Here is a 16,287-nt window from a genome sequence, read left to right as displayed (position 1 = left end):
CTGGCGGGGTTCTTTGTCATGGCTTGTGCTGGGGCAGGGGTGAGGGCTCCTGCGTGCAGTTTGAACTCCCCTCTGGTGCCAAGGAAGGGAGCACTCCAGCTTTCTCCGGAGTTTGCCCAGATGTGGGGCACAAGGGGACAGGGAGGGTGAAGCTTCAAAGCTGTCAGCACTGAGAATTTACGACAAGGAGCAACCGGTGCTGCTGGATGGAGGCAGCTTGGAAGCAGCACGTGACCTTGGTGGGCGCTGGGGTCTGAACGCGCCCCTCCTCTGAGCTCACAAGGTGTGACCCTGATGCTCCGGGCTGGGGCCACCTGATCAGGTCCTGAGGGCGGAGCCTCAGGAATGGAACCAGTACCTTATCAAAGAGACCCCGGAGAGCTTGTGTGCCCGTTCCACCGCGTGAGGCACAGTGAGAACTCCGCTTTCTGCAAACCTCGAGAGGGTTCTCACCAGAGCCCACCCATGCTGACATTCTGATCTTGGATTTCCAGCCTCCTGACATTTGAGAAAGAGATGTCTGTTGTCTATCCGTCACCTAGCCTGTGGTATTTTGCTCTAGTAGCCCGAGTGGGCTAAGATGAGGGTGGTGTGGCAAGGGCTGGGCAGGCAGCAGGCTGTGGAGTTCAGGACACATGTGGCTTCAGAGCTTGCATAGTTGAGAAGGGTGGGAGGGCAGAGGGCAGCGGAAATGGGGAGGTGATTGGGACAGCCAGTGGGGAGAGATCGGAGGCCCAGAAGGTGTTTGTGGAGAGCTGGGGAGAGGTGGGTAAGAAGGGGTGACAGTGGAGTGAGGTTCTCAGGTTGCAAGAAGGTTCTGAGGACACACAACAGGACTGGACTTAGATGAAGGGGCTCCTCATGACCACCCTAGGGCGAAGGCCACTGGGGAGGAGGTGGGCAGGGTGAGCACTTTGGAAATCCTCCCCTGTCCTTGAAGACCAGTCAGGCTTTCCAGTGGCCCGGCCTCTGTACCCTGAAGGCCCCTCCCCGTTCTCTGCTTCATCCTTTGAGCTTCGGCCTGAGCCCCAGCTAGCTCCCTGGCTCATTAGGTGAGGAGGAGGCCGGGCTGTACTCAGTGCGGAGGCACACTATAAAGGTTAGATAAGGTGGCCTTGGCAAATACCATAGAATCCCCTTCCCATAGAATTGTCCGCCCCTCCTGTATTGATCATCTTCTCCGTACAGGGCCTGGAGATAATCCCCGGGGCAAGGTCAGGGGATGGTGGGGGCGGTGAGGGGGGGCGGGAGGATGCCACCTTTGGGAGGGGTGACAGGAAGGGAGGGCCCATGCAGTGGGTGTGGCTTGATGGTGGGAGAGGAAGCCCTGCCTAGAGGTTTGCTGGCTCCCACTGGTGGCTAGTGAATTATTCATTTGTCAACCACCCTGTCCAGGCTGCTTGCCGGGAGGGTGCCCTGTGACCCAGGGTTTTTAAAAATTAATGTGTTCATTGAGTCATTCCCTTGACTCACGTTCATGGGTGCCTGTTACTTGCTGAGCCCAGATTCTTCACACCACAAAAGGCTCAGGGCAGGGAGGAGGAATTCAAGCTGTGCTGTTTAACTCGAAAGCACAGGGGGTGGAGAGGTGACAGGCAGGCCACTGGGCCAGGGCCTGGAGGGAAGAGTGAATGAGACGACTTGGGCGTGTGGATGTGTGTGCGTGTGGTGGGGGGATTGCCCGATGTGTGTGTACATTTGCATGTGAGTGTGGGGAGGGGTGTGCGTGTGGTGTGCCCCTTTGGGCTGGTGCTCTGGGTGGTCTGGGTTTCAGCCTCGGCTGGGGGACAGCAGTGACAGTGTGCTCAAGGCATGACAGGTGTTAGCACAGGGGCCTCGGGGCCCCGAGTCCCTCCATACATATGCACATGGGTACATGTGGGCAAGCACGCGTGCGTGCACACACACACACACACCCACACATGCACAGGTACTCAGCCCAGAGGGCCTGGGCCTTGCCTCAGACAGAGGGAGTTGGGAAGAGGGGTTTGGGGCAGGAATCCCTTCACTGGGCAGAGCTTGTGTGAAGACCCTTAGGCGGGAGGTTATAACTTCCAGGGAGTTGCACAAGGGTGTTGCCATGAGTGGCACAGTGGTGAGATCTGAGGCTGGTCAGTTGACAGGATGACTCCCTGAGAACTGGCATGTTAGGCTAAGGCCTCAGCCTTCTCCTGAGTGTAAGGGGTTCTGGGAGATGGGAGGCAGGGCAGAGCCCATCAGGTTTACATTTTAGGAGGCTCGCTCTGGCTGGTGGCTGGTGTTCCGGGCCAGACGGTGGCCCCCTAGGTTGTGATCCCTGGAAGCTGGGATCGGTGAAGAGTCTTGGCAGATGTGATCAAGTGAAGGGTGCAAGCTGAGATCACCCTGGATTTCCTCATTGGCTCTAAATGCAGAGACAAGTAAGAGGGTAGACACAGAGACACACAGAAGAGAAGGCCATGTGACAGCAGAGGCCTGCAGTGACATGGCCACGAGCCGAGGAACACCTGGGGCCACCAGCAGCTGGAACAAGCAAGGAAGCATTGTCCCCTGCAGAGAGAACGTGGCCCTGCCGACACTTGGATGTTAGACTTCTGGCCTCCAGAGCTGTGGGAGGATGAGTTTCTGTTGTTTTCAGTCCCTCGCTTCGTGGTCATTTTGTTACAGTGGGCACAGGAAGCCAGCCACCATGGCTGGCGTGGAGAAAAAGACTTGGGGGGAGTTGGGTTGGGAGAGGGATGGGGGAGTGGAGGAAGGAGACAAGGCAGTCCTGGGTGGGTCAGGAGGTAGAGCCATCAGGACCCTCACTGGGGTCCAGTCACCCTGGCGGAAGAGTTGGGAGCAGTGGCCTTTTCCTCTCAAAGTTCGCAGCTCTCTCAAATCATAGCAACCATCCGATGATACCGGAATGACCCGGATGACTGGGTCGTTAGTTTGGGAGTCCCTCTGGTGCTCTATATCCCTAATGCCTGACGTGGGATACCCTGCTTGTGGAAGGCACACGGACGAAGCGTCGGATGGCATCGTGAGCTGGGTATTCAACATTCATTCATTTAAGCTCCTAGTGTGCGTCAGCCTGGGAAGGTGAGCAGAAGCCAGATCACCAAGGGATGCAGAGGAAAATCCCAGAGGCAGGACCCCACAACACACTCGCTCTTCGCACATGTCCTCCGGGGCTCGTCCACCTGTCTGCAGACGCGGCAGATGCGAACGCGGGCACTGAGCCACAGGATTTCTCCCGCTGGGAGTCGCAGACCACTCACAGGCAAGCGGCCCTCGCCACGGGAGCTGGCAGTCCCCACCGGCCGTCCCACTCCTAAAGCACGCTGGGCCACCAGCCTGGAGCGACGCCCGAGTGGGACCGCAGGGACTTGCCGCTAAGATGCCTGGGGGTGCCCGTGACCTCGCTGCGCCCTAGCGACGCAGCCCAGCCAGTTCCGGCCGCGGGGGACCGGGCCGGCGGCTCTCGGGGCCGGGCGTAAGCCCCCCAGGGACGGGCCGGCGGTTCTCAAGGGCGAGGCGCGCGCCGTTCGGGGGCAGGTCGGCGTCCAGCCAGCCAGGGGCCACCCGGCCGAGTCCGCGTCTGCGCCGGCGCCGGCGCCTGCGCGGAGCCGCGGAGTCATTTCCCCCGCCGCCGCCCGCCAACCCCGGGCAGGGAGCTGGGAGGCGGGGCGGCGCGGGCAGGGGCGGGGCGGCTGGCCGCGCCCGCCGCGAGGACCCCCGGTGCCGGTGGCCGCGCGCTGGGGCCCCTTTTCCTTCTGGCGGGGGGTCCCGGGCCGCGGGCCTCATGGAGGCCGTTGGCCTGGACAGTTGCAGAGGGGGGTGCACGGCGCGGGGTGCCGAGGGGCGGCCGGCACCCGAGGCGAGGGTGCACTTCCGAGTGACGAGGTTCATCATGGAGGCAGGTAACCGCGCTGGGGAGAGGCCCGGCTTTGCGGGAACCCCCTTCCCGGAGCAGGGGACGCGCAGGACGGGCAGCGGGCGCGGCTGGACGGGGTGGGGGCGGGGAGAGGCCCGGCTCAGGGGTGCAGGCCCCTGCTTCCCGCCGCGCCCTGTGTGCTAGGCTTTGAGCTGCGAGGAGGACACACACGGTCACTACCACCTCGCGGACGGGCGCGCGGGCCCAAGGAGAGGACGTGGACAGGGACTGGCGCGAGCGACAAGGTGGTCGAATCCCAGCGCCCGCGGCTTGCTCCCCCCCGCCCCGCGCACCTTCAGGCACATCTGTCTCCCCGCGCCCTTGGTCTCGCGGAGCCTTTCGCGGGCCGCGGTTGGTGAGGCTCATGACGGGCCCCGTCGGCGAGGTCCCGTCCCAGCGAGGACCCAGGCGGGGTGCCGCTCCGGTTCTGAAAACCCTTTCCAGGCTGTGTTCACGGAGGTGTTGGGTGCCCCTGCTTCCGAGGCGAGACAATGAAGCGAATCGGATCCCGTGGAAACACTGTATCTCTCTCTGGCAATAGTATCTGCTCGGGGGCGGCCGGTTACTTTTGATCTTTGTTACTTTGTGCACAGTCTGTGCCAGCGGGCTTTGGGCGAGTCGGCTTTCAAGTTCAAGTCAGCCGTCTGGGGGAAATGATGCAGGACCATTAAGCCCAGGGATGTGTACATTTAATTTCCAGGAAGTTGCACGAGGTCCGAAGAAGGATGGCGGTGGCCTCCCACAGGCTGCCATGCATCCGCTTGGAGGGTCCATGTAAACCAGGGCAGCGTGCTGCCCTTTGAGGACTTGCTACATGAAACAGGGCTTGGAGGGGCATGTGCAGCTATGGCTCCGTATCTGACGTCTCGGGACTGAAGAGTCTCGTGTAGAAACTGCCTATGTAACTGAAGTTTAAACCTTGACGTGCTAAAAGCTCTTCCAGGTACCACTCTCCAAGGACTTCTTTATAAAATGTGTTGCATATGCCCCTGCTCTCCGTGTGAGGCCAAACACGGGTCCTCCAAAGATGGCCCCATCCTAATCCCTGAACCTGTGACCCTGTGACCCTCTGACTGTACTCCATGCAGCAAAGGAGATTTTGCAGCTGGGATTAGCATCTCCATATGGGGAAACTACCCTAGATTATTCACTGGGCCCAGGATAATCTCACCTATCACATCCTTAGAGGTAGGAGTGACTGGCAGAGTGGAAGGCCGTGGAATGAGGGAAGCAGAATTAGAAGATGCTCCCCCTGACTTTGACAAGGGGGGCAGGGACCACAAGCCAAAGACTGCAGGATGCCTGGAAGCTGGGAAGGGCAAGGAAGCATTCTCCCCTGGAGGCTCCAGAAGGAACCCACCCCCACCCTGCACACATCTTGAATTTAGCCCCCTAGGACTCATTTCAGACTTCTGACCACGAGGACTGTAAGAGAAACAGTACGTGTCATTTGTGTTTATTCACTGCAGTAGCCCCAGGGAACTAAGGCACCATGGGGAGAGGATATTGACTGTAATCTTTTTTTTTTAAGATTTTATTTATTTATTTGACAGAGATCGCAAGTAGGCAGAGAGAGAGAGAGAGAGGAAGCAGGCTCCCTGCTGAGCAGAGAGCCCAATGCGGGGCTCGATCCCAGGACCCTGGGATCGTGACCTGAGCTGACGGCAGAGGCTTTAACCCACTGAGCCACCCAGGCGCCCCTATTGACTGTAATCTTAATGACTGTTGGTTGTCCCCCACCTTCTTTCAGTCTGTTGGATGTCATTTAACCTTCTCTTGTTATCCCTGGTCACTGTGAATTTATATGGGTTCTGTTACCCAGTGCAGTGATTTCCTTAGGAGCCATCCAGAGCTGAGATGGGGTGGGCTGGGGCGTGGGGTTAAACGGTTAAATCAAACCACCACGGGTTCTGATTTTTGAGTCGTTCCCTTTTCTGTGTGTCTCTCTTCTTCCCTGGTACCTGCGGGGGGGCATAGGTTTTGCTTTTTTTCTGCTCTGCCTGCAGTTGCCTTTGGCAGTCACCCTGCTTGTTTTCCTTGCCCTTTCCAACCTGCAGGCAAGGAAACCGGGGCCGAGTATAATCGTTAGTTGTAACCCTGGGACTCTGTGGTGTCTGTTCGATGCTCAGAGGCCTTTTTCCCCTGCTGTCATCTTGGCAGGATTTTTGTTCCGTGAGCTGTGGGAGTGAGGGTGACCTCTGGTTAAATGGTTTCTGAGGCAGAAACAGACACACAACAGTGTGTGGTCCTTTCCAGAATGTTGTGCAGAGGCTGACATGCCAGGTGTGACCGGGAGGGCTTGGCAGAAGTGTGGGGTCTGCAGTGCTGCTGGAGGGGACCTGCATTGGAGCACGAACCCCAGTGGCTTGTCAGCCCCGTAGAATCGGAGAGGCCTGGCTTGAAACCTCTCAGATAGAGGACCCAGTGCAAGACCCAGCAGCCGCGGCCAGCCGGGCTCCGGGCTCCTGGTCCTGTCTGAGCAGGGCTGTACGCCCTCAGGGCCCCACTCCACAGCTGCAGCCCTGCTCGGGCAGAGGGTGAGCCCGGCCTGAGCTCTCCCGCCTGCTTTCTCTTGGTAGGAGTCAAGCTAGGGATGCAGTCCATTCCTATCGCCACTGCTTGTACCATTTACCATAAGTTCTTCTGCGAGATCAACCTGGACACCTACGACCCCTACTTGGTTGCCATGTCTTCCCTTTATTTGGCTGGCAAAGTCGAGGAACAGCACCTGCGCACTCGGGACATCATCAATGTGTCCAACAGGTAACAGCTTCCGGGCCAGGCCCTTTGGGAGGACTCACTGGTGTTCACCCAAGTGGGAGGGCAGAGAAGGGTCCCGCTGAGCCCCGACCTCCAGTGACAGTGGTCAAGCTCAGAAGGAAGGCCAGGGTGGTCCTGAGCCAGGGCGAGAAGCACGGCAGCAAAGGCAGGCGCGTTCCTGTGTCACAAATGGGGCGAGGGGACGAGAAGCCGGGGCTGGGTTGAGGGGTGTCTCAAAGGCCCGAAAGAGTGTAGGGGAGCTGGGGTCCTGGGGAGGGGAGCGTGGCTAGAACATAAGGAGCTTGGAGAGATGTGTCAAGATTTGTCTGGAGTTTTGGGCAGGTTGGATGGAACCAGTTGTTTTCTGTGGGACCCGCAGGACCTTCCCAGGCAGGGGAGGGTGTGGGCCCAGTTGGGCAATTATTTTATTAAAATGGCGTGGGAAACCGAGTCAGAATCGCTAACAAGCATCTCTTGCCTGGTGTGGGCATGGTGCTCTGTGGGCAGCCCCCGTGAGTCCAAGCAGCTGTGTTCCTATTGGGGAAGGATATGGGGGTCCGGCCAGGCTGCACTGAGACCCGGGGGGCCCAGCAGTTTGTGGAAAGTTACTGACTAGCAGTATGGTGTAACCTTTCTAGAAACTAATCATTAGGAAAGAAAACTGTTTTGTGCTGCTTCTCTTTTAATCAATAGGTAACAGAAAGAGCACTCCCTGCCCCCTAAGCATGACAGGTTCATAGTGTACCATGAAAGCCTAAGAGAAAAACTGGAGAGGGAACCAAGGGAGAGCCGCAGGAGTCCACCTGTAACTGCCAGGTCCCCGGCAGGGGGTGCTGTTAGAGGGGAAATTGTCTGGACCGCTAATTAGACAGGAGCACCCGGTGGGGTTCTGTGGGGGAAGTTGCAGAAGGATCGAGAAACTAGGAAGCCTGAGTCATTGGCAGAGAATTTTGATCACTTGAGTGTGAATCCTATTCTCTTACATCTTGGTGATCATGCGTAGGTGGGAGTGTCGTGGATATATATGGCGTAAATAAGGACAGAAGGATCTGGAACAAAGGAAAGACAGTCTGGGAACATAAAGCTGAACTACATTTATTCTTCTGTGTATAGCGACCCCATGACATGTTTTAGGACCTTCCTTGGGCCCAGAGTAGGAGTCTTGGGCGTTGCCATCCTGGGCGGTAAACCCCATCTCTGATCCCAGCGGACTGTGATGGGAAGCACGATCAGTTCAGGGTGTTAGAGCCTCCGGTTCTCCTGGAGCAGTCGCAAAGAGCTCGTCTTTACGCTGGGCATGTTGCTGAGTGATACGGGACAGCCCATGAGGGCTGAAACTGGAAGCCGGCTTTTTTCTCTGCTGGTTGCTGTTTTTGTCCTCTGTCGTAGGCCCGTAGATGAAGAGTGACTTCTAAACCCATCAGTAGAACCAGCCCCATCCACGGCAGAACCCTGGGGTTTGGGTCTGGACGCCAAGGGACTTGGGGGGCTCCCTGGGGGCACCTCCCCGGCCGCCGCGAATGCCGCTGTCTCTCCGCGCAGGTACTTTCACCCGGGCGGCGAGCCGCTGGAGCTGGACTCCCGCTTCTGGGCTCTTCGGGACAGCATAGTGCAGTGCGAGCTCCTCATGCTGAGGGTCCTGCGTTTCCAAGTCTCCTTCCAGCACCCGCACAAGGTACCTGCCAGGGGGAGTGGCAACCTTTTCTAGAGGCGTGAGCCTGTTCGTTCCTTATCCCGAGACTGCCCCCACCAAACGTTCCCAAACATGTGGGCCACGAGAGGAAGAGCAGAGTTGCAGCCAGACACCGGGGCTCCTGCCTGTGCGCCGTGACTGGCTTGTGCGGCCCCTCCTGTCCCCATTCCCCGGGTTTCCTCCGGCAGCTCTCACTTCAGCTTCTGCCTTTCGGCCTGCTTGGCTGAGGCCGTGAGCTGGGACCCGTGTGACTCTGCAGCCCTTGCTGGTCCCGTGACCCCACACAGATCGTGTGCTCAGCAAGCCACAGGGAAGCGGGGCTGCTTTCATGATGCCCCAGGGTTCCTGTCCCCCAGAGCCACTCCTCTGCCTCAGAGTTCCCATGCCGCCCAGCTGTGCTTCGAGACCCGTGAGAAGAGCTGAGTCACAGAGTTAGGCGGGCACACTTTTAACCACTAGGATCACGGAAGCCCCGGTAGAACGGGTTCTGACGGCAGCAGAAGGGATATGTGAGACCCTCGGAGCACTTGGATGTGACACTTTGGAGGCTCCAGGCCCCCATGTGGGCAGCTTGGGAGGGTGGCCTGCAGGGCAGGATGTGGGGGTTGGGACAAGGGGGTTGGGACATGGGTTGGGAATAGGATTTCATTTTGTTTTGAATTGAGGCTTGCCCTGAGGTGATTGTAGATGTGCAGGCAGTCGGAGGGAATAGCGCAGAGATCCTGCCCGAAGTGGACACTCTGTGCAGCCTCCCCGAGTGGAAACATTTCGCAGAACTCCAATGTGCCGGCAGGGGTGTCGGCACTGGGGCAACCCCACTGCCCTGCTGAGGACTCTCGGGGTGGCTGGATGGTCACCTGCACAATTTCATTCCATATGCCCCTGCGTATATCCGCGGCCACAGCTGAACTACAGAGCAACTCCCATCACCACGGCTCCTTACAGTCTCACCCCGGCCTTCTAGACGGCCTTTCTAATCCCGGAAACCCCTGGTAGAGATTTAAAATAGTCGTGTTTCCGGTCGGTCGGTCGGTCGGTCGCCTGATGCAGGGGAAGGCAGGAACCGGCTGGGCTCGGGGTCTGGGGAGGAACAGCACCTGCCAAGGGGGCTGTCGGGTGGGGGAGTGGGGCTCAGCGTTGCCCGAGCCTAGCGCCCTTCTGCTCACGTAAGGTCGGGATGGGGTCTCCGGGAGCCGATGAGCCCCCTTCCTGGCAGGCTGGAGTCGAATGCGTGTGTGTTCAGGCCTGTGCAGTGGGCTCGTCAGTGTGTTCATGGGTCGGGTGGTTCAGCAAAGCAGCTGTCTTCCCAGAGCCGGGACAGATAGCTGAGCTGAAAAGCCGTTCTGAGTCTGCAGCCCAGCACTCCCGGAAAGCATGGTCGCCAGTCTTAGTCCGGAAAGTGGGCGTCCTGTCCCCCAGCAGCCCTTGGCCTGAGGCTGGGCACATGGGCGCTGCATTCTGTTTGGAAGACGAGGACGCTATTTCCAGAGCTTATGTTGAGTTGGGCAAGGGGATACGCAGAATGGTTTCTTTCCTTTTTTTTTTTTTTTTAAGATTTTATTTATTTACTTGACAGAGAGATCACAAGTAGGCAGAGAGAGAGAGAGGAGGAAGCAGGCTTCCCGCTGAGCAGAGAGCCCGATGCGGGGCTCAATCCCAGGACGCTGGGATCATGACCTGAGCCGAAGGCAGAGGCTACCCACTGAGCCACCCAGGCGCCCCCCCCCCTTTTTTTAAAGATTTTATTTATTTACTTGACAGAGAGAGAGCAGAATGGTTTCTGACGGCGGCTAGAGCAGGGCCAGGTGACGGAGAGGGACTGTGGTAGGGGTGGCCATCGCAAGAGGCTCGCGCAAGTTCCAGGAGCTGGGCCGGGAGTTGAGCGTGGGTGGGCACCCGGGCCCAGGGCCGGAGGGAGAGACCATTTCAGGCAGAGGGAGCCACGAATGCCAAGCCCGGAGGGGTTAGCGAGCTCAGCCTGTTTAAACGTGGTGGGAAGGTGGGGCAGCACAGGGCTTGGAGGCCAGTGGAAGGCACTGGGGCTTTTTTCTAAGGGACCCAGGGAGCTGTTGGAGGGCTTGAACAGAGAGATGACTCGATCCAGTTTGTGTTTTATTCCTATTGAGACAGCTTAGGGGCAGAGCGGCTGGTGGGCGGTGGGGTGGGGGCACAGTGCCTCCCAGCAAGGAGTCAGGTGTCCTGGGGGCTGGAGCCCCAAAGGCCCATTGGCTGACTGGTGTGTCTTTGCAGTACCTGCTCCACTACCTGATTTCCCTCAAGAACTGGCTGAACCGTTACAGCTGGCAGCGGACCCCCATTTCCGTCACTGCCTGGGCCCTGCTGCGGGACAGCTACCACGGGGGGCTGTGCCTCCGGTTCCGGGCTCAGCACATAGCCGTGGCAGTGCTCCACCTGGCCCTGCAGGCCTATGGGGTGGAGGTGCCCGCCGAGGCCGAGGCCGAGAAGCCATGGTGGCAGGTGAGGTGACTGCTCAGTCTGCTGGTGTGTCCCCCTTTCCTTCGCCTGAGGACTCGTCCATGTTTCTTTGTAGGCACTGTCGAGGAAGGAAGATACGGGCTGCTTAGCAATACTGATGCTTGAACACACGCTGTCATGATTGTCTAAGGCAGGGGCTCTCCCCCTTGGCACCGTGGACGTCTGGGGCTGGATCGTTTTCCATGGCGACACCATCCTGTGCTGCCCGGCAGACGCCCCAGTCGTGACCATCAGAGATGTCTTCAGACCTTACCGAGTGTCCCAGGGTGGGGGTCAGCCCCGGCTGTTGAATTGAGTGGGAGCTTGCCACGGATCTGAGGTTTCGTAAACTTGGATTCACATCGGAAGAAGTATAGGGGATCCTCTGAAAAGATGGGTTCATCATGGACAGGCAGATAGACGATAGATGGACCGGTAGCTGACAGGATAGAGGGGCGGACAGACAGATAGATGGATGATAGAAGATGGATCGGCGGGTGGATGGCTAGATGGCAGACGACGAGGCTGAAGGTCACAAGATGGGCCGGCCTCCCACAGCACGGTTGGTAGAGCACGAGTCTGGGGGAAGGGCTACCCTCGAGCTTCCCTGAGGAGGCCCCAGTTTCTCACAGTGGAATTTTGAGACCATTTCTGGTTTTCCCTTCCTCGCGCTAGACCCGAGTCTGGTTTGCTCTTCCTTTCGTGTAACACCTCGTAGTCCGGCCTGGCCCTGGAGGAAGGTCTCTGTGAGCGCTGCCCGCAGTCCCTGAGGGTTTCCCCTCTTTGGGCGCCCTCCCTCCCTGGGCAACCTCCCTGGTCAATCACCAGTGGCCAGAAGTCTTCTAAAAGGTGTCCTCTGTTTCCCGAAGAGAGGGGGCCCTCCTGGGTCTGCTCCTGGCATCCCTGCCCTTCCTGGACCTCGTGGCTCCCATGGTGGCCTTCCTTTCCCGGCATTCCTCCCCCGGCGGGCCCTCTGCGGAGACCCGGCTCTTCCCGCTGTTCGTTCCCTTATCCTTCACTGTCTGTCCAACCCCTGCAGCTACCCAAGGTAGCAAGCGCCGGGAGGTCAGGCATTTTGTCTGCTCTATCAGCCGCCCTAGGCCCGGTGCCTAGACCTGGCACATAGTAGGTGCTTGTGTGTCTTCGAGCAGACACGTCTGTGGCCCTGATCTCAGGTGAGACACACGTGCTCTCACAGCATGGGGTTGAAAGGGGTCTGCGTAGACAGAAAGTAGTGCTCTGTGCTGGGGTTTCTTGGGGACTTCCAGATCGTGTGACCATAGTGTCCCGGCTCTATGGGTGGTGGCAGAAGGGGCTGCCACTTCCTGGCCCCGCTCTCCAGGGGCGTGTGGTAGGCATGGCAGCCCCTGCCATCTTGGCTGCTTGGATCTGCGATTTCATCCCTCTTCCCCATGGTCTGGCTCTCCTCTGTGTGTCTGCCTTTCTGCTCTCCTTTCCTTTACCCTGCTCCTGAGCGACCCTGGTCACCCCCTCACCGCCTCTGCCTCCCACTCTCTGCCCTTAGCAGGGGAGGTGCTGGGAGCAGCCGCCGCAGACCTGCTTTCCGGGCAGCACCGGCTTACAAGTGATTGTTAAGACTGGGAAGGGGTGGGGGGAAACTTCACCTTTTCCGCCTGGCTCTGGGCCATATGCACCAGGAGCATCCAGAATTGGGGGGCCTTTTGGGCTTGTGATGTGCAAGGACCAGTTGCCTTACGAGAAATGGCTCTGGATGATGCCTCCCTCACTGCCCCCCTGCCAAACGCCTGCCCGCCCATGTGGCCGTGGATGCGGATGTCTGAGTGGGGAAATACTTTTCCTCCTTGTTCGCTCTCCTCCTTGCTCGCCACTCCCTGCAGCAACCGCCTCTCTGTTGTCGTCCCTTGTCCCCTGGGGGCTGGGGTTTTGCCATGGTGGCCAGGAGCCTTGGGAGGAGAGCATGAGTGCGTCTCACCAGAAGCCTGCGGGTACTTGAGGGTGAGAGGGGTCGGCCTTTGTGCCAAGCTTTGTGTGGCCTCCGGGTGGACGAGGCACTGACTCTGGAGCGGGGGTTGAGCACCGTTCTGTGGAACAGATGGGCCACGTTGTGAATGTGCATTCCTCCGGGGTGGACTCTCAGATTGCCTCCACCTTTTGGCCTGGGACTACTTTTTAAATCTTTTCTTGGCTTGAGGTCCCCAGGAACGCACAAGGAGTGAACCTTGGCAAGCAAGCCCAAGCCTGTATTTTGGAAGCATTGATTTTCCACCTAGAGTCTGGGGCGGGAGGGCCGATCTTTACGGCCAGGGTTTGGGATTTTCGGGCCACAGTTCCCTACCTGTAGCAGTCGTTTACGGAGGGCCCCGGATTTCTTTGGTGGCTGTGGAGGGGGTGGGCTCACATCTAGTTTTTGCCCTGGCTTGACCCAAGGTCTTGACCCTACTGGTACCTTGGTTCCCCAGGCAGCAACCCCTGGGCCCAGGAGGCCACAGCATCTAACCGAGATCTCCTTGTTTTGCTTTTTATTTCCCATGTCATCAGGGGCCCCCGAGAGCACCCGCAGGCTCGATGCTTCTTTCGCAGAACTCAGAAGAGCCGTACAGCGGCTCCTGGTCACGGCCATTGTGGTCAGTGACAGTGGAAGCGCACAGTTCGGAATCGGCAAGGATGCGAGGAGCGTAGGGCGGGGGGCCGGGACAGACCAGGCGGGGGCGTGGGCTGGGCCGTTTCTCCCGCGGCCTGGAGTGACAGCCTGCCCCGGGCTCCGCCACCAGGGACGCCTCCCTGAGTGGTGCTGTCAGGGGACTTGAGATCGGGGTCGGTCCCATGGGCCTGGAGCTCCCGTGGGGCTGACCTCGGATGCTCATCTCTGCCCCCTGTCCCCTCCCCGGAGGTGAACCTAAGAGGTGTGGTCCAGCTCCGCCCCCGGGGGGACTGAGACCCTCTCATGGGGCAGGACATCCTGGGTGCCAGAGATCCTTTCCCCGGGACTGGGCAGGGACCAAAACTTCCTTGGGAACATGTGGATCCTGGGGGCCAGAGATCCTTTCCCCGGGACTGGGCAGGGACCAAAACTTCCTTGGGAACATGTGGCGTTCACTCTGAGCTGCACACCCCTCTTGGTTTGGGCCCCTAGGGGTTCACCTAATGATTTTATAAGCTCCGCAGCACAGTCAGGAGCCTGGCTAGTCTAGGCTGTGTGCTCCAGATGCAGGTGTGCTCCAGGGCCAGCCCGGGGTGGAGTGCCGTTCAATGGTTTAGCCTGTTTACTTCTGGAAATGAACCCCTGGCCCAACTCTGTCACCAGCCCCCTGTCCTGTCTGCACATATGATCCCCGAGGCCTTTTCCATCTGGAGTGGTCTCTGCTTTGTGGTCAGCAAGGCTGGAAGCGGACGGGCTTTGCGGAGAGCTGCCGTCATCTCTGATCGCCAAGCCTCTGTGCCATCCCCTATGCAGTGCGGTTCAGCGATTAGTGGCGGGTACCTTGTTTCTCACAGAGGGAGTCTAATCAGAACCTGTTTTCCTTCTCCTTTCTAGGTGTTTAGTGACGACCTTACCAAGCCAATCATTGATAACATTGTGTCTGATCTCATTCAGATTTATACCATGGACACAGAGATCCCCTAAGGCCCTGGTCCAGGCCTGCCCCACGAAGCCCGGGATGCTCGGCTGCCTGGGGACGGCATCACCACGTCGCTGTGACGGCTGGTCCCCAGAGGACCAGCTGGGAGGACTGGTTTTATGCTGCTGGAGACGAGCTGGTGAAGGCGATGACCTGCTGCCACTCTGATTCTCATGCTGACTGTCCCCGGCAGCTGTGGTCCAGACGGTGATGGGCACTGTGCCTCCTGCGGGCAGGCCGGGGTGCACCAGGGGAAGGGCCCCCCAGGCATCCGTGTCTGCTTCTGTCCTTTGAGAGGACGCTGACTGCAGTTGAGGTGTGACGTCATTGGAAGCAAAATCAAAGAGCAAGACGAGACTGACTGTACCCTTGGGGATTTTTTAAAGCCAGATTTATAGGAAGTATGAATGTGCAACACAGATGGAATTTTATTTTGTATAATAAAAGATGATACAAATCGTCGGAGACGCCCTGTCTTTGCTCTGTGGCCCAGGCTGCTCTGGGGGCTCTCCAGCCTCGGTTTCCCCAGAAGTGCTCTCCCTGGATGGAATTGCCCCTTGTGCCTACACTGCTTTCTGAGGCCCTGGTGTCCGAGTGTGTGCTCACATCCTGGTGGTGTTCCCGAAGGAGTCCCCATGTCCTCACTCCTCCACTGGGACATCTGCAGAACTTGGCGCCCGTCCCATTCAGTGAGCGAGCATCAGTTTTGGAGAGAGGGACTGGGGAGCATCACTTGGGTTCCCCAAACCCAGATCTGACCAAAATGTAACTAGAAAGTACTTGACAGTTTTTTCTTAAGTGTGAAGCCAGGGAGTCTGGACGGAGAGCCTGGAGAACCTTGGCCACGACACACTGCTGACCCACTCAAAGGGCAGTTCTTCCAGAAGACCTGCTTTTGGGTGCGTTAGAGAAACAGAGCAGCCTAGGTTGTTGTGGGAGCTGGCCGGAATGCCGGGGTCCATCCGGCTGCTGCCGAATGCTTGTCTCCAGTGGAGGAGACACACAGAGGTGTCCCACACTGGTCACAAGTCAGGCAGCCTGGCTTGCTTGAGTTTGCTTAGCAACCATCTTCTTCGTCTTCAGGATGAGAGATCGGAATAAATGTCCACTCTTCTACTATGTCCTTTCCATATCTCTTCGCCCAGCGCAACCGGGAGCTCTTTGAGGACAAGGCTGGTGCTCGGAGCCGGGGCTCTGAGTGCGGAGCGGGTGGCGAGGAGTTAGGCCTCTCTCTGGGAGCAGCTCTCGCTCTCACTGCTCCTTTCTGTCTTCGCTATTTAAAGAGGACCTTGTCTGCCTCGTGCACTTCCTCCCCACAGGCTGGGCCCCTGCGTCGCCCCCTGGACCCCAGCCTCGCCTGTCCCGCCCTGACCCGGCGCTGCCCTTGGCCAGTGCCTGTTGCTGGTCTGAATGGAATTGGGTAACAGATGTTTCACTTTTGGATTCTCTGTCTTCTCTCCCCTGACCAGATCACAGGCTCTTATAGAAGCTTCCATTTCTTCGGCTCTCTTAAGGTTGAGCCTCCAGAGAGGCAGCCTGCCCCCACACACTTGATGCGAGGTCATTTGCTCAGCTCTCAGAAAGCAGAGCGCCCTGCCCTGGTGGGAGGGCTGGGTGAAGGGTATGGGAGAACCCTCTGGAGAGTTCTCTCCAGATGCGCTTGTTCCCGTCTGTTTGCTCCCCACCCCTGGTCCCAGGACTTACCAGAAAGAAGGGAAGATGGCTGGCTAAAGCTCTCCGGGGATTTGGTGAACATCCCCGCCCCCGGCTTGAGGGCCCTGTTTCCGAACCGGGAAAGAGTGGCTCCGGAGGCTCTGGTCTGGGGTTCGGGGCAGGCTCTGGAGATCCCGTAGCTCTAG

At 58.6% G+C, this 16,287-nt stretch overlaps 1 protein-coding gene across 3 annotated transcripts; it reads left to right on the top strand.

Annotated features, from left to right (window-relative positions):
- The first annotated feature begins 3,666 nt into the window (after window positions 1-3,666).
- On the top strand, window positions 3,667-14,890 carry CCNQ (cyclin Q). 3 transcript variants are annotated; one of them, XM_032846318.1, is made up of 6 exons: window positions 3,773-3,884; window positions 4,599-4,841; window positions 6,478-6,661; window positions 8,201-8,333; window positions 10,602-10,829; window positions 14,344-14,890. In XM_032846318.1, exons 3-6 carry the CDS (start codon window positions 6,492-6,494, stop codon window positions 14,431-14,433), a joined length of 621 nt encoding a protein of 206 aa, XP_032702209.1. In that variant the 5' UTR covers window positions 3,773-3,884; window positions 4,599-4,841; window positions 6,478-6,491; the 3' UTR covers window positions 14,434-14,890. The 3 variants fall into 3 exon arrangements, with proteins under 3 accessions (XP_032702207.1, XP_032702208.1, XP_032702209.1); XM_032846316.1 differs by lacking the exon at window positions 4,599-4,841 and having other exon boundaries at window positions 3,667-3,884; XM_032846317.1 differs by lacking the exon at window positions 4,599-4,841 and having other exon boundaries at window positions 3,670-3,884; window positions 14,404-14,890.
- Window positions 14,891-16,287: the final 1,397 nt, after the last annotated feature.

This window comes from Lontra canadensis, unplaced genomic scaffold (genome assembly GCF_010015895.1).
Source record: "Lontra canadensis isolate GAN:19392208 unplaced genomic scaffold, GSC_riverotter_1.0 scaffold174, whole genome shotgun sequence".
In the NCBI taxonomy this organism is placed as follows: Eukaryota; Metazoa; Chordata; class Mammalia; order Carnivora; family Mustelidae; genus Lontra; species Lontra canadensis.
Note: the sequence above shows the minus strand (reverse complement) of the source record. Positions and strands in the feature narration are given on the sequence as shown.

Coding starts and splice junctions, on each gene's coding strand:
- CCNQ (XM_032846316.1), top strand. CDS start 3,767: ATGGAGGCCGTTGGCCTGGACAGTTGCAGAGGGGGGTGCACGGCGCGG. Junction 8,334..10,601: donor CCTTCCAGCACCCGCACAAG/GTACCTGCCAGG, acceptor GTGTCTTTGCAG/TACCTGCTCCACTACCTGAT. Junction 10,830..14,343: donor CCGAGAAGCCATGGTGGCAG/GTGAGGTGACTG, acceptor TCTCCTTTCTAG/GTGTTTAGTGACGACCTTAC.